We start from the raw sequence: 17,011 nt of genomic DNA, 5'->3' as shown, positions 1-17,011 counted from the left end.
TGGATGGGATCTATCCAGTTATATTAAAGGAGGCAGCAAAGGAAGTATGCAAACCCCTAGCCATAATTATGAGAGCTTCTTTGGACTCAGGGGAGGTGCCCATAGACTGGAGATGTGCAAATGTAACCCCAATTCACAAAGGAGGATCAAAGGCTGACACAAGTAATTATAGACCTGTTAGTTTAACTTCTGTTCCAGGTAAATTAATGGAGGCACTGGTTAAAGAAGCACTGCAGGATCATCTAGACAAGAATTCAGTTATAGCTCAGACGCAGCATGGTTTTGTTAAGGGCAGGTCTTGCCTGACCAATTTGATTGGATACTATGATGTAGTCACAAAAGAACTGGATGCAGGGAATAACTTTGATATTATATATTTGGATCTTAGAAAGGCTTTTGATACTGTTGCACATGGAAGACTGCTGCACAAATTGGAGCAGTGTGGCATTGGAGGCAAATTGCTGCTATGGATAAGGGGATGGTTGAGTGGCAGAAGACAGAGAGTGGTAATCAATGGACACTGCTCAACGTGGACTAATGTTATTAGTGGAGTTCCTCAAGGTTCAGTGTTGGGTCCGTTGTTGTTTTCGGTGTTTATGAATGATATTGATGATGGGATATCAAGTTTAATGTCCAAGTTTGCAGATGATACAAAGGTTGGCAGGGTCGTTAAGGACAATACTGACGCTATGCTGCTGCAACAGGATCTGGAAAGGTTGAACAGATGGGCTGAGAGGTGGCAAATGAGGTTTAACATCGACAAATGTAAAGTGCTGCATATGGGAAACAGTAACCCCAGAGCAACGTATCAACTCTGCGGTACTACACTGACAGTGGTGGAGAATGAAAAGGACCTGGGGGTAATTGTGCAGGCAGATATGAAGTTCTCTGAGCAGTGCAGACGAGCTGCAAGAGTAGCGCATGGTGTCTTGTCAATGATATACAGGAATTTTTCTAGCAGGGATAAGGAGGTGATTATTCCCTTGTATAAGGCAATGGTAAGGCCACATCTTGAGTACTGTATACAGGTCTGGAGGCCTCATTTCAAGAAGGATGTAGAGCTGCTGGAACGGGTACAGAGAAGGGCAACAAGATTAGTAAATGGAACAAAGGGTTGCTCTTACGAAGAAAGGCTTAAGTTTTGCAAATTACAGAGTCTGGAGACTAGGCACCGGCGAGGTGATCTGATAGAGGTGTATAAGGCTTTGAATGGTTTGAGCATGCTCAATGCCAATGGGATTCTTCATCTTTCTCAGAATAATCACCTCAGAGGGCATAAATTCAAATTGAGGAAGGACGGATGTCGGATAGATGTGCGGAAATTTGCCTTTGGCCAGCGGGTGGTTGGTTGGTGGAACCGACTTCCATCACTTGTTGTTGAAGTTGATAGCCTAAACAAATTTAAAGCTCAACTGGACAGGTATTTCGAACGAACGGAGGGGTGAAATGGGAGTGGGTGTTTTTTTTTTTTTTTTTTTTTTTTTTTTTTTGGCTGATGCTGAGTAAGCTTGCTTTCTTGCATCATATGCCTCTGCTAATGCTAATGCTAATGCTAATGCTAATGTATACTCCCCACCATGACTTATGGAAGTGAAACTTGGGCACTCACCAAAAGAATGGAAGAGAAGCTAAGAACTACACAGCAAAGAATGGAATGAATTATATTGGGAATCAGACTGTTAGATAAGAAGAGAAACACATGGATTAGGCAGCAAACTCAAGTAAAGGACATTCTTATCAAAACTAAAGAAATAAAATGGTCTTGGGCAGGACACATAGTTCGAAGACATGATGACAGATGGACTAAGAAAATAACAGAATGGTACCCAAGAGGAGCTAGAAGAAAACCTGGAAGACAAAGGCGGAGATGGATAGATGAAATTCATGAGTCTTTGAGTAGTAAATGGATGGCCAGTGCTCAAAACAGAAGGAACTGGAAAGTTGCTGGAGAGGCCTTCATCCTGCAGTGGATTGAAAATGGCTGATGATATCAGGCTTAGTGTCGAAGTTTGCAGATGATACAAAGGTTGGCAGGGTTGTTAATGACAGTAATGGCAGTGTGCTACTGCAACAGGATCTAGATAATTTGAGCAGATGGGCTAAGAAGTGGCAACTGAAGTTTAACCTTGACAAATGCAAAGTACTGCATATGGGTAGAAGTAACCCCAGAGAAACATACCAACTGTGTGGTACTACACTTAAGGTGATAGAAAATGGAAAAAGACTTGGGAACAATTGTGCAGTCAGATATGAAGTTTTCTGAGCAATGCAGACAAGCTGCCAGGGCAGCTCATGGGGTTTTGTCAATGATATATAGGAATTTTGCTAGCAGGGAAAAGGAGGTGATTATCCCTCTGTATAAGACAATGGTCAAGCCATGTCTTGAGTACTGCGTACAGGTCTGGAGGCCTCATTTTAGGAAGGATGTAGATTTGCTTGAGCGTGTACAGAGAAGGTCAACAAGATTGGTGAGGGGAATGAAGGGATCCTCTTACCAAGAAAGGCTTAAAGTTCAAAAAAATACAGTGGCTGGAGACTATGCACCTGCGCAGTAATCTGATTGAGGTGTATAAGACCTTGAATGGGTTGAGCATGCTGAATTCTGGTGGGATCCTTCCACTTGTTCAGATTACGAACCTAAAGGGGCATAAATTCAAATTAAGAAAAGACAGATGTAGAATAGATGTGCAGAAACTTGCCTTTAGCCAGTGGGTGGTTAATTGCTGGAACAAACTTCCATCTGTCGTTGTGGAAGTTGATAAGTTATAGAAATTTAAGGAGGAACTGGACAGGCATTTGGAGGGAATGGTGTGATTTTTTTTTTTTTTTGGCTGATGCTGCATAAGCTCACACACTTGCTTTCTTGCATCACATGCCACTACTACTACTATCTTGAAGAGCACTTTTAATTTAATTTTTGTTCTTAAAATTTTCAAAAAGAGAATCTGTTATTTCTAAAAATGAGTCTTTGATGAATTGACCATTAGAAAATGGTTTGCATTTTTTTGCAAGAAGATGACTCACTTTAAATGATGCTGTAGTTACTGCTTTAGATTGTATATTAGGTGTCATGAAGAAATTTTGTTGTGCGAATAATTTGATTTTAAGTTCTTTTAATTTTTTCTAAGGTCACTATTAGGCAGAAAATTGATTGGTATTTACCATGGAGTGTGTTGAAGTGCCTTTCTAAATTTTCTTTTTTGGGTATAACCAACAAAACACTGCAAATCAAACAACAACATTTTTCTTTTATCATTACAAAAAATGTATTCTAGTTCCCACTCTTGATGAAAATGATAAGTTTTACTTTTTTTCGATGTATTTATTTTAAATCAAAGGGTATTAAAGTAAGCTAAATAAGAATTCGACACACACACTATGCTCTCCACAACGTAACTGGTGGATTTTCACTAGACAAGCCTAGCAGATGTGCATAATAATAACATTTAGATTTTGACTAATTTATTTTGTATATATATTTAAAATTCATCGTGATGCGAACAACCAAAATTAAAGCCACGATCGACTTGTTGGCCACTCCCGCTCTATGGCATCAACTTGCTTCTTCAGCAACTCAATCATGCCATTAGGCATGTTGAGTTTTGAATTTAATTCCTTGCACTCTCATCAAACCAATACACTGCATCAAGGAAATGTCTTTCCAACAGCTAGCAAGAAAGCTTGGTATACATGTGAAAATGAATGCAAGCAAAAGGCTATACTTACATAAAAATCACCACTGGCAATTCCACCACCAATTTTGCCTTCAAGTATAATACAACTAAGTTTCTAGATAAATCTATAATTTATTCAAAGTAAAATTTAAAATTATCGTACAGTCAGGTCTCCATATTCGTGGGGGTTCACCTGTCAACACTTCCCGTGAAAATCTGTACTCACACCCAAATAGCTCCAGATGTTTTCTGCGTATGCCTAAACACTTACGCAACCATTTACAAGTAATGTTTAAACATGTTTAAAAGGTTTTAATTGTGTTTTACAATAATATTTTTGAAATGTGGTTCTAAAATGTTATAGTACTGTATCAAAACTTTATTATATAGTTAAAAACAAGGCATGTACCAGGGTATTCACCACAGGATTCAGTACTCCTCAGTAGTAGGGGTCTCAGAGGCTGGAGAAGAAGCACACTTGCCTGACATCAAGACTTCTGGTTCGGGGGGTACGAGGAGTTTTAGGCGTTGATGTAGAAGTTGTCCTTTTCAGGAACATTGCGATGGGAAGCCGCTTCCTCTTTTGTTTGAACTCGTTGAATATGGCTGTGTATGGTGTTAAAATATCATTGAGGCTTTCCTTGAACTTCATTGCATGAATCATGTTGTGTCATATTCGTAGAAGAAGCCTGCTAGGCGTTTGGCATCACACACTGCTTGGCATGGTTCTTCCTCAACCTCGTCCTTGGAACAAACAAGCTCCTCAAATTCATCATCCGCTAGTGTTGTTGGCTGTCAATCAATTAAATCGTTGATGTCCTCTTCCTAAGTCCCCGAAACCTATACCCCACATTCTCCTGCCAAACTCCTTTATTTTTGTGATGGTTTTCTTGAGCCATTCATCTGGAATGGTTTGTAGTTCATTTGAACTAAAGTCACGCACAACCTCAACCCACAAGTTCCAACAGGCATTTACAGACTTGTCCTTGATGTCTACCAGCATGTGTTTTATTAGGAAGAGACTGTAAGCCTTCCAAAACTCAATAACGTTGAGGTTGTCATCGCTGTCCATGGCCTCAACAATTCAGTCCATATATTTCTTTGTGTAGTTGGCCTTAAAGGCCTTGTTTACCACCTGGTCGAGTGTCTGGATAAAGGAGGTAGCGTTAAGGAATAGAAAGACCACATCTACATCTGCATAGTCTTGTGCATCACTTGGGTGTCCTGAGGCATTATCCAGCATGTGGAGGTCTTTAAATGGAAGCCCCTTTTCCTCCAAGTATTCCTTGACTTCGGGGATGAAGCAGTGGTGGAACCAGTTCAGGAAGAGGTTCATCATCTAGGCTTTTGTGTTTCACATCCAGTACACAGGCAGTATATTCTTGTTATGTCCTCTAAGAGCTCTTGGGTTCTGTGTAGGGAAAATTAAGCCAGGTTCATTGCTGCAAACTAGCAGCATAACCCGATCTCGTGCCGCCTTGAATCCTGGGGCCACCTTCTTTTCTTCGATGGCTATATAGGTGTGCTGAGGTATCTTATTCCAGAATAATGCCATCTCATCGGCATTGAAAAACTGTTCAGGTTTATATCCCTTCTCTTCAATAAGCTTCTTGAGTTGCGCAGGGTAGGCCTTAGCAGCCTCGTGACCAGCTGAAGCAGACTCTCATAATCTTCAAGTTACAGAGTGAATAACGCCTCTTGAATTTCTGGAACCTTTGCTAGCTTCAGCTTTTGCAGGCAGTGAAAGTGATTTGCTGCTTAAATCTGATGTAAAGAATGAGGGCCTTAGCGGAAACCATACCAAAGTTCACGGGCAAGTTTTTCTTGTGCTGGCTTTCCTTTGATCCAAATGAACAGTGCATTCTCCATTTTTAACATCACTTTATCATGTACAAGCCACTTATTTAGCAGTAAGAACTCCACTGCACTGCCTCTGATCTCAGTTTCTTGTTTCCTTATGTATTGTACAGTACTTTTGTTGATACCAAACATGCACCTTACAGCCGTGTATACGTGAGCCCTTCTTGACATTTATCTAGAATCTGCACTTTCTTGTTCAAAGTCATCATTTTCTTGGCCCTTTTAGGCTTTTGTCCTTCACTAGATGCACTTCATTTAGAACCCATGGGTATTCACCTGAGCACAATAATATTTTAAACACAAGTAGCCTAACACAGACACAAAGCACACAAAGGTCACAAGCCATCCTACTCGAATGATGCTCACTGTGAGACTGAAGACGCACGTGCCCACCATCACTCAGGGTGAATGCAGTGAGCAGCAGCCAAATTTTTAGTATGATAAATTTCGCAATTGCCAATGCAAAAACAGTAATCCGCAAATACAGATCCCATGAATATGGAGACCCAACTGTACTTTTCAGTTTATTTTACTTGTTAAAAATATGAATTTTTTTCTAATAAAATACACTTTTTGAAGAACTCTTCCTTATTTAAAGGAAGAGTTCTTCAAATTAAATCTATAAACTTGTTATATCTACATTTTATAACTGGTATATTAAATAAATAATAATTGGGCATTAGGGAACATACCTGTATGAAGAACCAGGAGGTTATCAATGCCAAACCACTATACTGCCCATTGAAACGATAGTCATAAGCATAGAAAGCAAAATGGTACAAGAAAAAAAACCTAAGGCAAAAAAAAAAAAAAAATTCTTTAGGAACCGATATGGATTCCCCCTTCATAAGTATTGAAAACATTTTTCTATCTTACTGTGTCGACAACAACAATAGTTCTACTCCAATTATACTGATCTGGATGCAACCTCAATTAAAACATGATTAACATAATAAGTATGGTTAGAAAATAATTATCTTTACTGCTTGCCAATGACAATCTTTATGGCATTTCTTTTTGCAAAATTTAGCTGTGTTACAATTAACAAATTTCTGGAACAGTTTATACGATATTTCAAGTAATGCTTAACATTATGTTTAAGAGTTCTAAACAGAGAATTTATAAAGTGATGTCTATAAATATTATTAAAAAATTCTCCATAATAAGCATTCATAAACAGCAATTTAAAGGACAATGTAGAGCAATACAAAAAATGCAAACAAGAATTAACAAGTATATCAGTTAGTCATAAAGACAGTTGGTCACTTTTTGTATGAGTAAACTGTCTTGTGGTGCTTCATGACACAGTAGGATTTTAAAAAAATAATAATGACTAATTTTACAGCTGAAAGCTTGAAGTACTGTTGATTATCTATTAAGAGTCTTAGTAAAGCTTATTATCTTAGTACTCACCTCTAGATCCATATTGGTTAGGGTTAAATTTACATAAAGGAAAGTAATTTTTAATAGATTAATTAATTTAAAAACATGTCTCTAGGAAGAAGAAGTGCACCACTTTTTCCTGGTTGTCATTTATAAAATTATATGAAAAAGATTTGCGTGTTGAAAAACCAAGAGCTGGACGAGAAGCTTTCGATGTCGTCGTCATCAGTTGGTGAATGATATGAGTTGCAAGTGTTGATTTATAGTATCATAGTACCCAGGATGCATTATGTTAAACACATGGAAATTTTATTTGTGTAAGCTGCCATATTGGTGATAGATTGGTGGGTAATTTAGTGTTTAAAAGTTAGTATGATCTATTTTGGCAGAACCATTCTATAGCTAGGGCTTCGTACTGCAATATTTTATAATTCATTTTAAGTTTAATTAGTGTAATTGCATTATCTATTAATGGATCATGATTAAAAGAGTGTACGTGCTGACTGAGTTCAGTTCCAGGTATACCTTATAAAATGCCAATCTGGATGTAATGCATGCTACATAGGTAGCACCATCACAAAATAGGAACTTCCAGAACAGCCAACACGCATACTATCATTATAATAGTTTCAAATCAGACCAACCAGGAACTGAACTCAGTCAGCACGTACACTCTTTTAATCATGATCCATTAATAGATAATGCAATTACACTAATTAAACTTAAATCGAATTATAAGATATTGCAGTATGAAGCCCTAGCTATAGAATGGTGCTGCCAAAATAGATCATATGAAATTTTAAACACTAAATTACCCATGAATCTATCACATGGCAGCTCACACAAATCAAATTTCCACATGTTTAATGTAATGCAACCCGGGTACTACGATACTATAAATCAACACTTACAACTCATGTCATTCACCAATTGATGATGACGACATTGAAAGCTTCTTGTCCAGCTCTTGGTTTTTAAGCACGCAAATCTTCTTCATATAATTTTATAAATGACAACCAGGAAAAGGTGGTGCACTTCCTCTTCCTAGAGACATGTTTTTAAATTAATTAATCTATTAAAAATTACTTTCCTTTATGTAAATTTAACCCTAACCAATACGGATCTAGAGGTGAGTACTAAGATAATAAGCTTTGCTAAGAATGTTAATAAAAATAATAAATAAATATATAAATGTAGATATGGCATGCTTACCTCAGTATTTTATTCTCAAATAAATTTCTTTTTATAATTTGATACAGCCCAAAGGTGGCTCTGGCCACCTTTGGGGCTGTATCAAACAACTTTATTTTAATTGTTTTACAACTCCATTATAATTGTTTTTAAGGCAACAATTAGACCAACATTATAGTCAATAATGAACCATGTGATGCAATTTTTTTTGTGATAGCACACATGCAGATTCAATTAAGCAACACAAGCACCAGTATTAACATATCCCCCCAAACTTCAAGTCAGTTAAAATATTATTCCACAATGAGTTCACAATATGATACAATAAATTACATGAGGGAACAGTATTTTAATAGTATTATAACAGCATTTTAAGAGATCACTGGACATAATTATTAAATTAAGTTGGTTGGCTTGCAATCCATCAAAAAAACAGAAAAACAAACCATGATTCATATCATTCACCTACCAAAAGTTAACCAAGTAACAATTAAACTAACTTCTTATTCACAATAATTTTTGATATAACTTGTTCCTTTTTACCCACTAAGTAACTAACTTAATAAGTTCAAAATGTAGTAAAAGTAAGAGATTTTAAGTTAAGTCAGAAATGACTCCTCGAAGTTTTGTAATTTTTTGCTCAAGAAAAATAAATCTAAACATAAATTTAAAAAAAAATTACTTGGTGTGGGTGGATTAGCATTAGCAGAGGCATATGATGCTAGATGCAAGCTTATACAGGTTATGAGAGGATTAGCTTTAATTTTCTGGGATGAGAATATTATAAATGGAGGTCTATATACTTTGCACAAAGAGATAACCTAGATCTTAAATTCTGATACATGACTTGAGCTTGATTACTGCTGCTCCCTATTTCTAGGAAAGACCCTACTGCTCTTTTTAGACAAAAAATAAAAGTTGGATTCTAATTTTTTTTTTTTTTATTATGAATATCAACAAACAGGAAAGGTACTTAAACCCCAGTGGCGTAACTATGCAGATGCAGTGCACTGGGGCCCACGACTGAAAGGAAGCCACTGTGCAAAACAGAAAAAAAATTAATTGAGTAAGCAAGTTTTTTTAAGTTATGTTTATGATAAAATTTACTACGTCTATGAACAATAATTTTTTTCACAAAAAGCATGTTTATCGTTAGCTAGCTGCATAGCACAAGCAAAACTGCAGTGAATAGAGGTGAAATGAGGAGAAATGGTATCAGGTTAGCTGCTGCTGCTTCCCGGGCAATTTTTAAGGATTTTTTTATTTTTACCAAAAATATTTTCAGGGAAGGGCCACACTACACTTTACATTGGGGGTCCCACTTTTTCTAGTTACAACACTTAAAATCTAGAGTACTTAGTGCCATGGGTGGGTTGAAGGTCAACAAAATGAAAGAAGACACTTGTTGACGTTACACTTGAATTTCTATAGATTGTAAATTTTCACGAAATATGTGTAGAGGGAGGTTGCTCCAGAAAATGTAAGTTGAAGGAATAAACGAGGAATAAGAAAAGTTAGTTCTGTGAATGTGAAGCTGGACTGTAAAAGAATGCTGATTGGTTGTGGCAAGTATTCAATGGTTTGGAAGAGAGAGTGGGAATTACAGAAACAAATTCTTCTGAATTGGTTTCTGTAATTGTCTCTGAAATAAATGTCTCTGAAACAGAGAGACTTTGTAAAAGATAGATTATTACTTTACCTAACTGTGCTCTTTTAAATGGAGTCTACAATCCTGGGAGAAGTTATGGGGAACCACCCCAGATGTAGGAACAACATTACATGGCAGGAAAAATTTAGAGTGGTATGTTGCATGGTAGGAGTGAATAGCTGTTTGAATGAAAAGCAATGGCAAGAGCAAAAGAGGAAACCCAGTTTTTTTTAGATGAATAGGAACCAATATTTGTGATGTGGGACAAAGACAACCAAGTTACATTTGTCCCATTCAAGACTTACCTGAAGATCAGCATTTAATGAATTTGTAATGGATATTCAAAAAGTGAAGCTGTGTGCAGGGAAAGGTTTCTCAAACTGGAAGGTGGAATGCAATGTGCTATTATCAGTAAAATTATGACTAGAATTTCCAGTCAATGAAAGAATGTCATTAATATACAAGAGTGAGAGAAAGAACTGAACCTTGGGGAACACCAGCATTAGTGGAGAAGTTAGAAAACTCAGAGCCATCTCTGGAAGCTTATCCAGTTTTCTCTCTGACGGTATGAATCATCAGAGAGCAAACTGGATAAACTTCCATCTTATGATTTGCCAACCATAGGATGGAATTTTCTTTAGAAGACCTTTATGCCAAACACAACCAAAAGCTTTTGAAATGTCAAGAATAACTGTTTGAGTTTCACCAAACTTTTCCACTTAATTTATCCACAGATGGGTAACATAAGCCAGATATCAATCTGCAGATTGATACTGATGGAATCCATACTGATGCTCACTGATCAGATGGAAGGCTTTAAAATAGTTTAGCATTTGCCAGCTAATTAGAGGGGTAGAATTTTTTTCAGCCTGGACTGTACTTGTTAACAGGAGAGATTGCTTCTACAGGGATGGGATACACTTAAATAGAAAGGGTGCAAGAATATTTGCTGATGCTATCGAGGCAGTGTTAGGTGGGTCGGAAAACTGCTAGCTTGGGGGAAGACAAAGACGAATAGATTAACAGTAGCCACTGGCAGAGGTGAAAGAGATTCTTGCACTGCTTCTATTGGAATGAGCAGAAGCCTGAAAAACAAGATGCAGGATATTTCAGAGACTGCCGGGAGTCATTGCGGTACAAGTAAACACATGGGTTGTGTTAGGGTAGCTAAGAATAGAAATAGGTGCATGTATATTTGCGTGTACACCAATGCTAGGAGTTTAGTAAATAAATTTGATGAATTTGAGGTATTGCTCAAAACATCAAAGGCTGATATTGTTGGGATATCAGAGACGTGGTGTCACACAGACATTAGGAATGCAGAACTGGAATTTGGGGAGTACAACATCTACAGAAAGGATAGACTGGATAGGAAGGGAGGAGGGGTTATGCTATTAGTTAAGAAATACATAAAATCCAAGGAAGTGAAGCCAGTGGACATCGCTGGTCGGTGCAGTGCCGAGTCAGTTTGGTGTGACATAAGCATTGGGAGATCAAAATTGAGAGTAGGAGTGTGCTATAGGCCTAATGACTCTGATGAGTATAATAAGAAACTGAACAGGGAAATAGAGTGGGCCAGTAAATCAGAGAGTCTTATAATGGGAGATTTTAATTTCCCAGATATTGACTGGAATTTGGGGGCTGGTCACTCACACACTAGCAAGGCTTTTGTGGATTTATTGGATGACTGTTTTCTACATCAGCATGTTCAGGAGGCAACTAGAGGGAGGAATACTCTTGATTTGATTATCAGCAGTGATTCTTCATGCATTAGGAATCTGCAGATAAATGAACCACTAGGTGGCAGTGATCACAGTGTGCTGAAGTGGGATTTACTGAAAGAGGTAACTACCATTAGGGGTAAAGGGAAGGGTTATTGCTTTCGTAAAGGCGACTATGATGGACTGAGACAGTATTTAAATTCTATACAGTGGGACCAACTGATAATGTTACCAACAGCAAATACAAAATGGGAAGCATTCAAAGAACTTATCTTGGAAGCTACTAGGCTTTACATACCAACTAAGAAATATTGTTCAAGGTTTAGGCCTAAATGGATGTCAGATGAAGTGATGAGGCATATGGCAGAGAAGAAACATGCATGGGATACATACAAATTAATACATGACACAGAAGCCTATGATAGATACAAGTTGATCTGTAACCAAGTTACAAAGGAAGTTAGGCAGGCGAAGGCAGATTACGAGAAATCTTTGGCAAGGGATGCAAAGAAAAACAGCAAAGAGTTCTTTACTTATGTAAACTCTAGAAGGAAGGGGATGAATCAGATTGGTCTACTTCATATCGATGGGTCAACTGTTGATGATCCTGCTCAGGTAGCTAACAAACTAAATGAATATTTTGCATCGACATTCACACATTAGGAGTTATTTAGCGAGGGGAAAGCCAGAGGTGTATTCAACTCTAGCAGTACGCTAGGGAATCTTGTAATAACTGAGAGTAAAGTGGAGGAGAAATTGTTGAAGATAAACACAAGAAAGGCACCCGGGGTGGATGGGATCTATCCAGTTATATTAAAGGAGGCAGCAAAGGAAGTAAGCAAACCCTTAGCCATAACTATGAGAGCTTCCTTGGACTCAGGGGAGGTACCCACAGACAGGAGATAAGCAAATGTCACCCCAATTCATAAAGGAGGATCAAAGGCTGACACAAGTAATTATAGACCTGTGAGTTTAACTTCTGTTCCAGGAAACTTAATGGAGGCACTAGTTAAAGAAGCACTCCAGTATCATTTAGACAAGACTTCAGCTATAGCTCGGACACAGCATGGTTTTGTTAAGGGGAAGTCATGCCTGACCAATTTGATTGGATACTATGATGCAGTCAGAAAGGAACTGGATGCAGGGAATAACTTTGATATTATATACTTGGATCTTAGAAAGGCTTTTGATACTGTTGCACATGGAAGATAGCTGCACAAATTGGAGCAGTGTGGCACTGGAGGCAAATTGCTGCTGTGGATAAAGGGGTGGTTGAGGGGAGAAGACAGAGAGTGGTAATCAATGGACACTGCTCGTCATGGACTAATGTTATTAGTGGAGTCCCTCAGGGCTCAGTGTTGGGGCCATTATTGTTTTCTGTAATCATAAATGATATTGATGAGAGTATATCAAGCTTAATGTCGAAGTTTGCAGACGATACAAAGGTAGGCAGGGTTGTCAAGGACACTACTGACACTATGCTGCTGCAACAGGATCTGGAAAGGTTGAGCAGATGGGCTGAGAAGTGGCAAATGAAGTTTAACATTGAAATGTAAAGTACTACACATGGGAAACAGCAACCCCAGAGCAATGTATCAACTCTGTGGTACTTCACTGACAGTGGTAGAGAATGAAAGGGACCTGGGGGTGGTTATGCAGGCAGATATGAAGTTCTCTGAGCAGTGCAGACGGGCTGCAGGGATAAGGAGGTGATTATTCCCTTGTATAAGGCAATGGTCAGGCCACACCTAGAGTACTGTATACAGGTCTTGAGGCCTCATTTCAAGAAGGATGTAGAGCTGCTGGAACGAGTACAGAGAAGGGCAACAAGATTAGTGAATGGAACAAAGGGTGCTCTTACGAAGAAAGGCTTAAGTTTTGCAAATTACAGTGTCTGGAGACTAGGCACCAGCGAGGTGATCTGATAGAGGTGTATAAGACCTTGAATGGTTTGAGCATGCTCAATGCTAATGGGATTCTTCCTCTCGCTCAGAATAATCATCTGAGAGGGCATATTTTCAAATTGAGGAAAGACAATGTAGGATAGACGTGCGGAAATTTGCCTTTAGCCAGCGGGTGGTTGGTTGGTGGAACAGACTTCCATCCCCTGTCGTGGAAGTTGATAGCCTAAATAAGTTTAAGGCTCAGCTGGACAGGTATTTTGAACGAACAGAGGGGTGAAGTGGAAGTGGTTTTTTTTTTTTTTTGGCTGATGCTGCATAAGCTTGCTTTCTTGCATCAAATGCCTCTACTAATGCTAATGCTAATGGATTTTTCTCCACTACTTTAGAAAGAGTAGAAGTAAGTGCAATGGGATGATTGGATGGGAGGGATTTGTCTTCCTCTTTAGGAACTGGATGGATATGAGCAAATATCCAAGCAAAAGGAAAAATACCAGTGGAATAAGAAAGTGTAAAAAAGGTAAGGCAACACAGAACAGGAGTAAGTTCAGGTTCTGAGAGTAAATGGGGAAACATCCATCAGGACCTGGTGCTTTCTTGGCATGAAAGATTGTTCAAAATTCTTCTGACATCCTTTTGCTGGAAGTCTGAATGAAATGTACTGCAAATGGTAGGAGGTGGTTTAGCAAGATCATCAATAAAAAAGTCTGAAGAAATGTAGGAAGCTCACAGGTCTGATTTATCTTTAGCTGAGATAGATATAGAACCATCGGGTTTTAATAGACGTGGGAAAAAGTTGCACCAAATAGCATTGAGTTTCTGGTCTCTTGCCAATGCTATTGGCAAGAGACCAGAATGCTCGACTACCATTTGGACAAGAAGCAAGTTTTCTATCCTTAGCCTGTTCAAAGTCTAGTTTGGACTGATTAATTACTGCTTTACAATTGTTGCAAGCTTTGGCATGGGCATAAAATTATTCTGGAGATTTGGATGCAAGTCAATTGCAATACGCAATATTCTTATCTTGAACAGCTTAGCACATTTATTGGAAAACAAAGGTTTAGATAGAAAACAAAATTTTAAAGTGGAGTGTAGTATAAAGGATTTCATCCGTACAATAATAATTTCACCGACATGATTTGAGCAAATGTTGACATCAGAAGTTTTGAAACAGTAATCCAACCAAAAAAAAGAAAATAAATCTCATATATCATCCCATTTTGCATTCTTGTAATGCCAAACAGCACAAAGTTGAGAACGGCCCTAAGATAAAGGCTCCATTGGAGAAGAGACGATCACTAAGTTGTCATCTGAGGTGTCTAGAACTCTCATCATGACCGTGTAATTGGAAGTGTTGTTTGAGAAAAAACTATCAAGGTATTGGCCATGTGGTTAGGATTGTCTGGTATTCTGGTAGCTAAATGAACAATCTGTGTGAGGTCATTACTAATTTTAGCCATAATTATGAGAGCTTCCCTGGACTCAGGGGAAGTACCCATGGACTGGAGATGTGCAAACGTGACCCCAATCCACAAAGGAGGATCAAAGGGGGAGACAGGTAATTACAGACCTGTTAGTTTAACTTCTGTTCCAGGGAAATTAATGGAGGCACTGGTTAAAGAAGTATTGCAGGATCATCTAGACAAGACTTCGGTTATAGCATGGGTTTGTTAAGGGGAAGTCTTGTCGGACTAATCTGATTGGATAATATGATGTAGTCACAAAGGAACTGGATGCAAAGAATAACTTTGATATCATATATTTGGATCTTAGAAAAGCCTTTGATACTGTTGCACATGGAAGACTGCTGCATAAATTGAAGCAGTGTGACATTGGAGGCAAATTGCTGCTATGGATAAAGGGCTGGTTGAGTGGGAGAAGACAGAGAGTGGTAATCAATGGACACTGCTCTTTCTGGACTAACGTTATTAGTGGAGTCCCTCAGGGTTCAGTATTGGGTCCATTATAGTTTTCTGTATTTATAAATGATATTGATGATGGTATAGGCTTAATGTCCAAGTTTGCAAACGATACGAAGGTTGCCAGGGTTGTTAATGATACTAATGACAGTACAATGCTGCAACAGGATCTAGAAAAGTTGAGCAGATGGGCTGAGAGGTGGCAAATGAAGTTTAACATTGACAAATGTAAAGTACTACATATGGGAAGCAGTAATCCCAGAGTAACGTATCACCTCTGTGGTACCGCACTGACAGTGGTAAAGAATGAAAAGGACCTGGGGGTAATTGTGCATGTAGATATAAAGTTTTCTGAGCAGTGCAGATGGTCTCTGCAAGAGTAGCTCATGGTGTCTTGTCAATGATATACAGGAATTTTTCTAGCAGGGATAAGGAGGTGATTATCCCCTTGTATAAGGCAATGGTCAGACCACACCTTGAGATCTGGAGGCCTCATTTTAAGAAGGATGTAGAGCTGTTGGAACGAGTACAGAGAAGGGCAACAGGATTAGTGAATGGAACAAAGGGTTGCTCTTACGAAGAAAGGCTTAAGTTTTGCAAATTATAGTGTCTGGAGACTAGGCACCTGCGAGGTGATCTGATAGAGGTGTATAAAGCCTTGAATGGTATAAAGCCTTGAGCATGCTTAATGCAGATGGGATTCTTCCTCTTGCATAGAATAATCACCTGAGAGGGCATAAATTCAAAGTGAGGAAAGACAGATATAGGATAGATGTGCGGAAGTTTGCCTTTAGCCAGCAGGTAGTTGGTTGGTGGAACACACTTCCATCCTTTGTTGTGGATGTTGATATCCTAAATAAATTTAAGGCTGAGCTGGACAGTTTTTTGGAACGAACGGAGGGGTGAAATGGGAGCGTTTTTTTTTTTTTTTTTGGCTGATGCTGCATAAGCTTGCTTTCTTGCATCATATGCCTCTACTAATGCTACTATTCACTATGATTGCAGCAGGAAAAAAAAATTGCCTGCACAATCAACTGCACTGGTATTGCACTATTTTCAAATAAATTGCCTTGCTAAAAGGTTAATCTCCTATTTATTAATTTCTGGAAACTAATTATAAATTAGACAGACACTGCTTTACTTTGTACAAGGGCACTGAAAAGTTTGTGGCCTGAGTATGAAGTGTTTATTTGAGGAATCTAGTAGCATGTTACTTTTCAACATAGTCCCTTCCCTTTTGGAGTCAATACATTTTTGCTACTAATGCCTCAATGCATTGATTCCAGCTGTGAAGAAAGTTTTCTCTTGGGCCTCCAGGAATGCATCCACTGCAGCAGTGACATCACTGGTGGTGGAAAAATGGATACCAACAAGGTATTACTTCAAATTACGAATTAGGTGAAACTCCAAATGGTGCTAGATACGGTGAATATCAGGGATGGGCCAAGATTTCAAAGCCACTCACACAGTGCAGCAATAGTAATGGCAGACTTGTAAAAAAGGTACTTTATGTTGGTGGATCAAGACTCCTTTGATGAGTTTTCCTCGGCATTTGGCTTTACACAAATGCCTCACAAGGTATGTGTAATATGCCCCCGTGACTGTCTGGCCTTTCTGAGGGAGTACTGCAGATGCCAACGGATACTCAGGAAATACTGCCTCACAGAAGACTCAAAGAATTCATCAGGAGCAGAATCTGCCAAATCGCACCTAT

General features: G+C 38.5%; 1 protein-coding gene across 2 annotated transcripts in view; it reads right to left on the bottom strand.

Moving 5' to 3' along the window:
* The window catches only part of LOC150077616 (membralin), a 280,598-nt gene that overhangs the window by 27,021 nt on the left and 236,566 nt on the right, over positions 1–17,011 (bottom strand). For both annotated transcript variants that reach the window (XM_090385657.1, XM_090385658.1), the window contains exon 10: positions 6,227–6,326. In XM_090385657.1, the coding sequence (XP_090241783.1) occupies positions 6,227–6,326 (100 nt within the window). The remainder of the gene's footprint in view (positions 1–6,226; positions 6,327–17,011) is intronic.

Source organism: Mastigoproctus giganteus, chromosome 12 (assembly GCF_048544385.1).
Source record: "Mastigoproctus giganteus isolate SK-2022 chromosome 12, ASM4854438v1, whole genome shotgun sequence".
Lineage (NCBI taxonomy): Eukaryota > Metazoa > Arthropoda > Arachnida > Uropygi > Thelyphonidae > Mastigoproctus > Mastigoproctus giganteus.
Note: the sequence above shows the minus strand (reverse complement) of the source record. Positions and strands in the feature narration are given on the sequence as shown.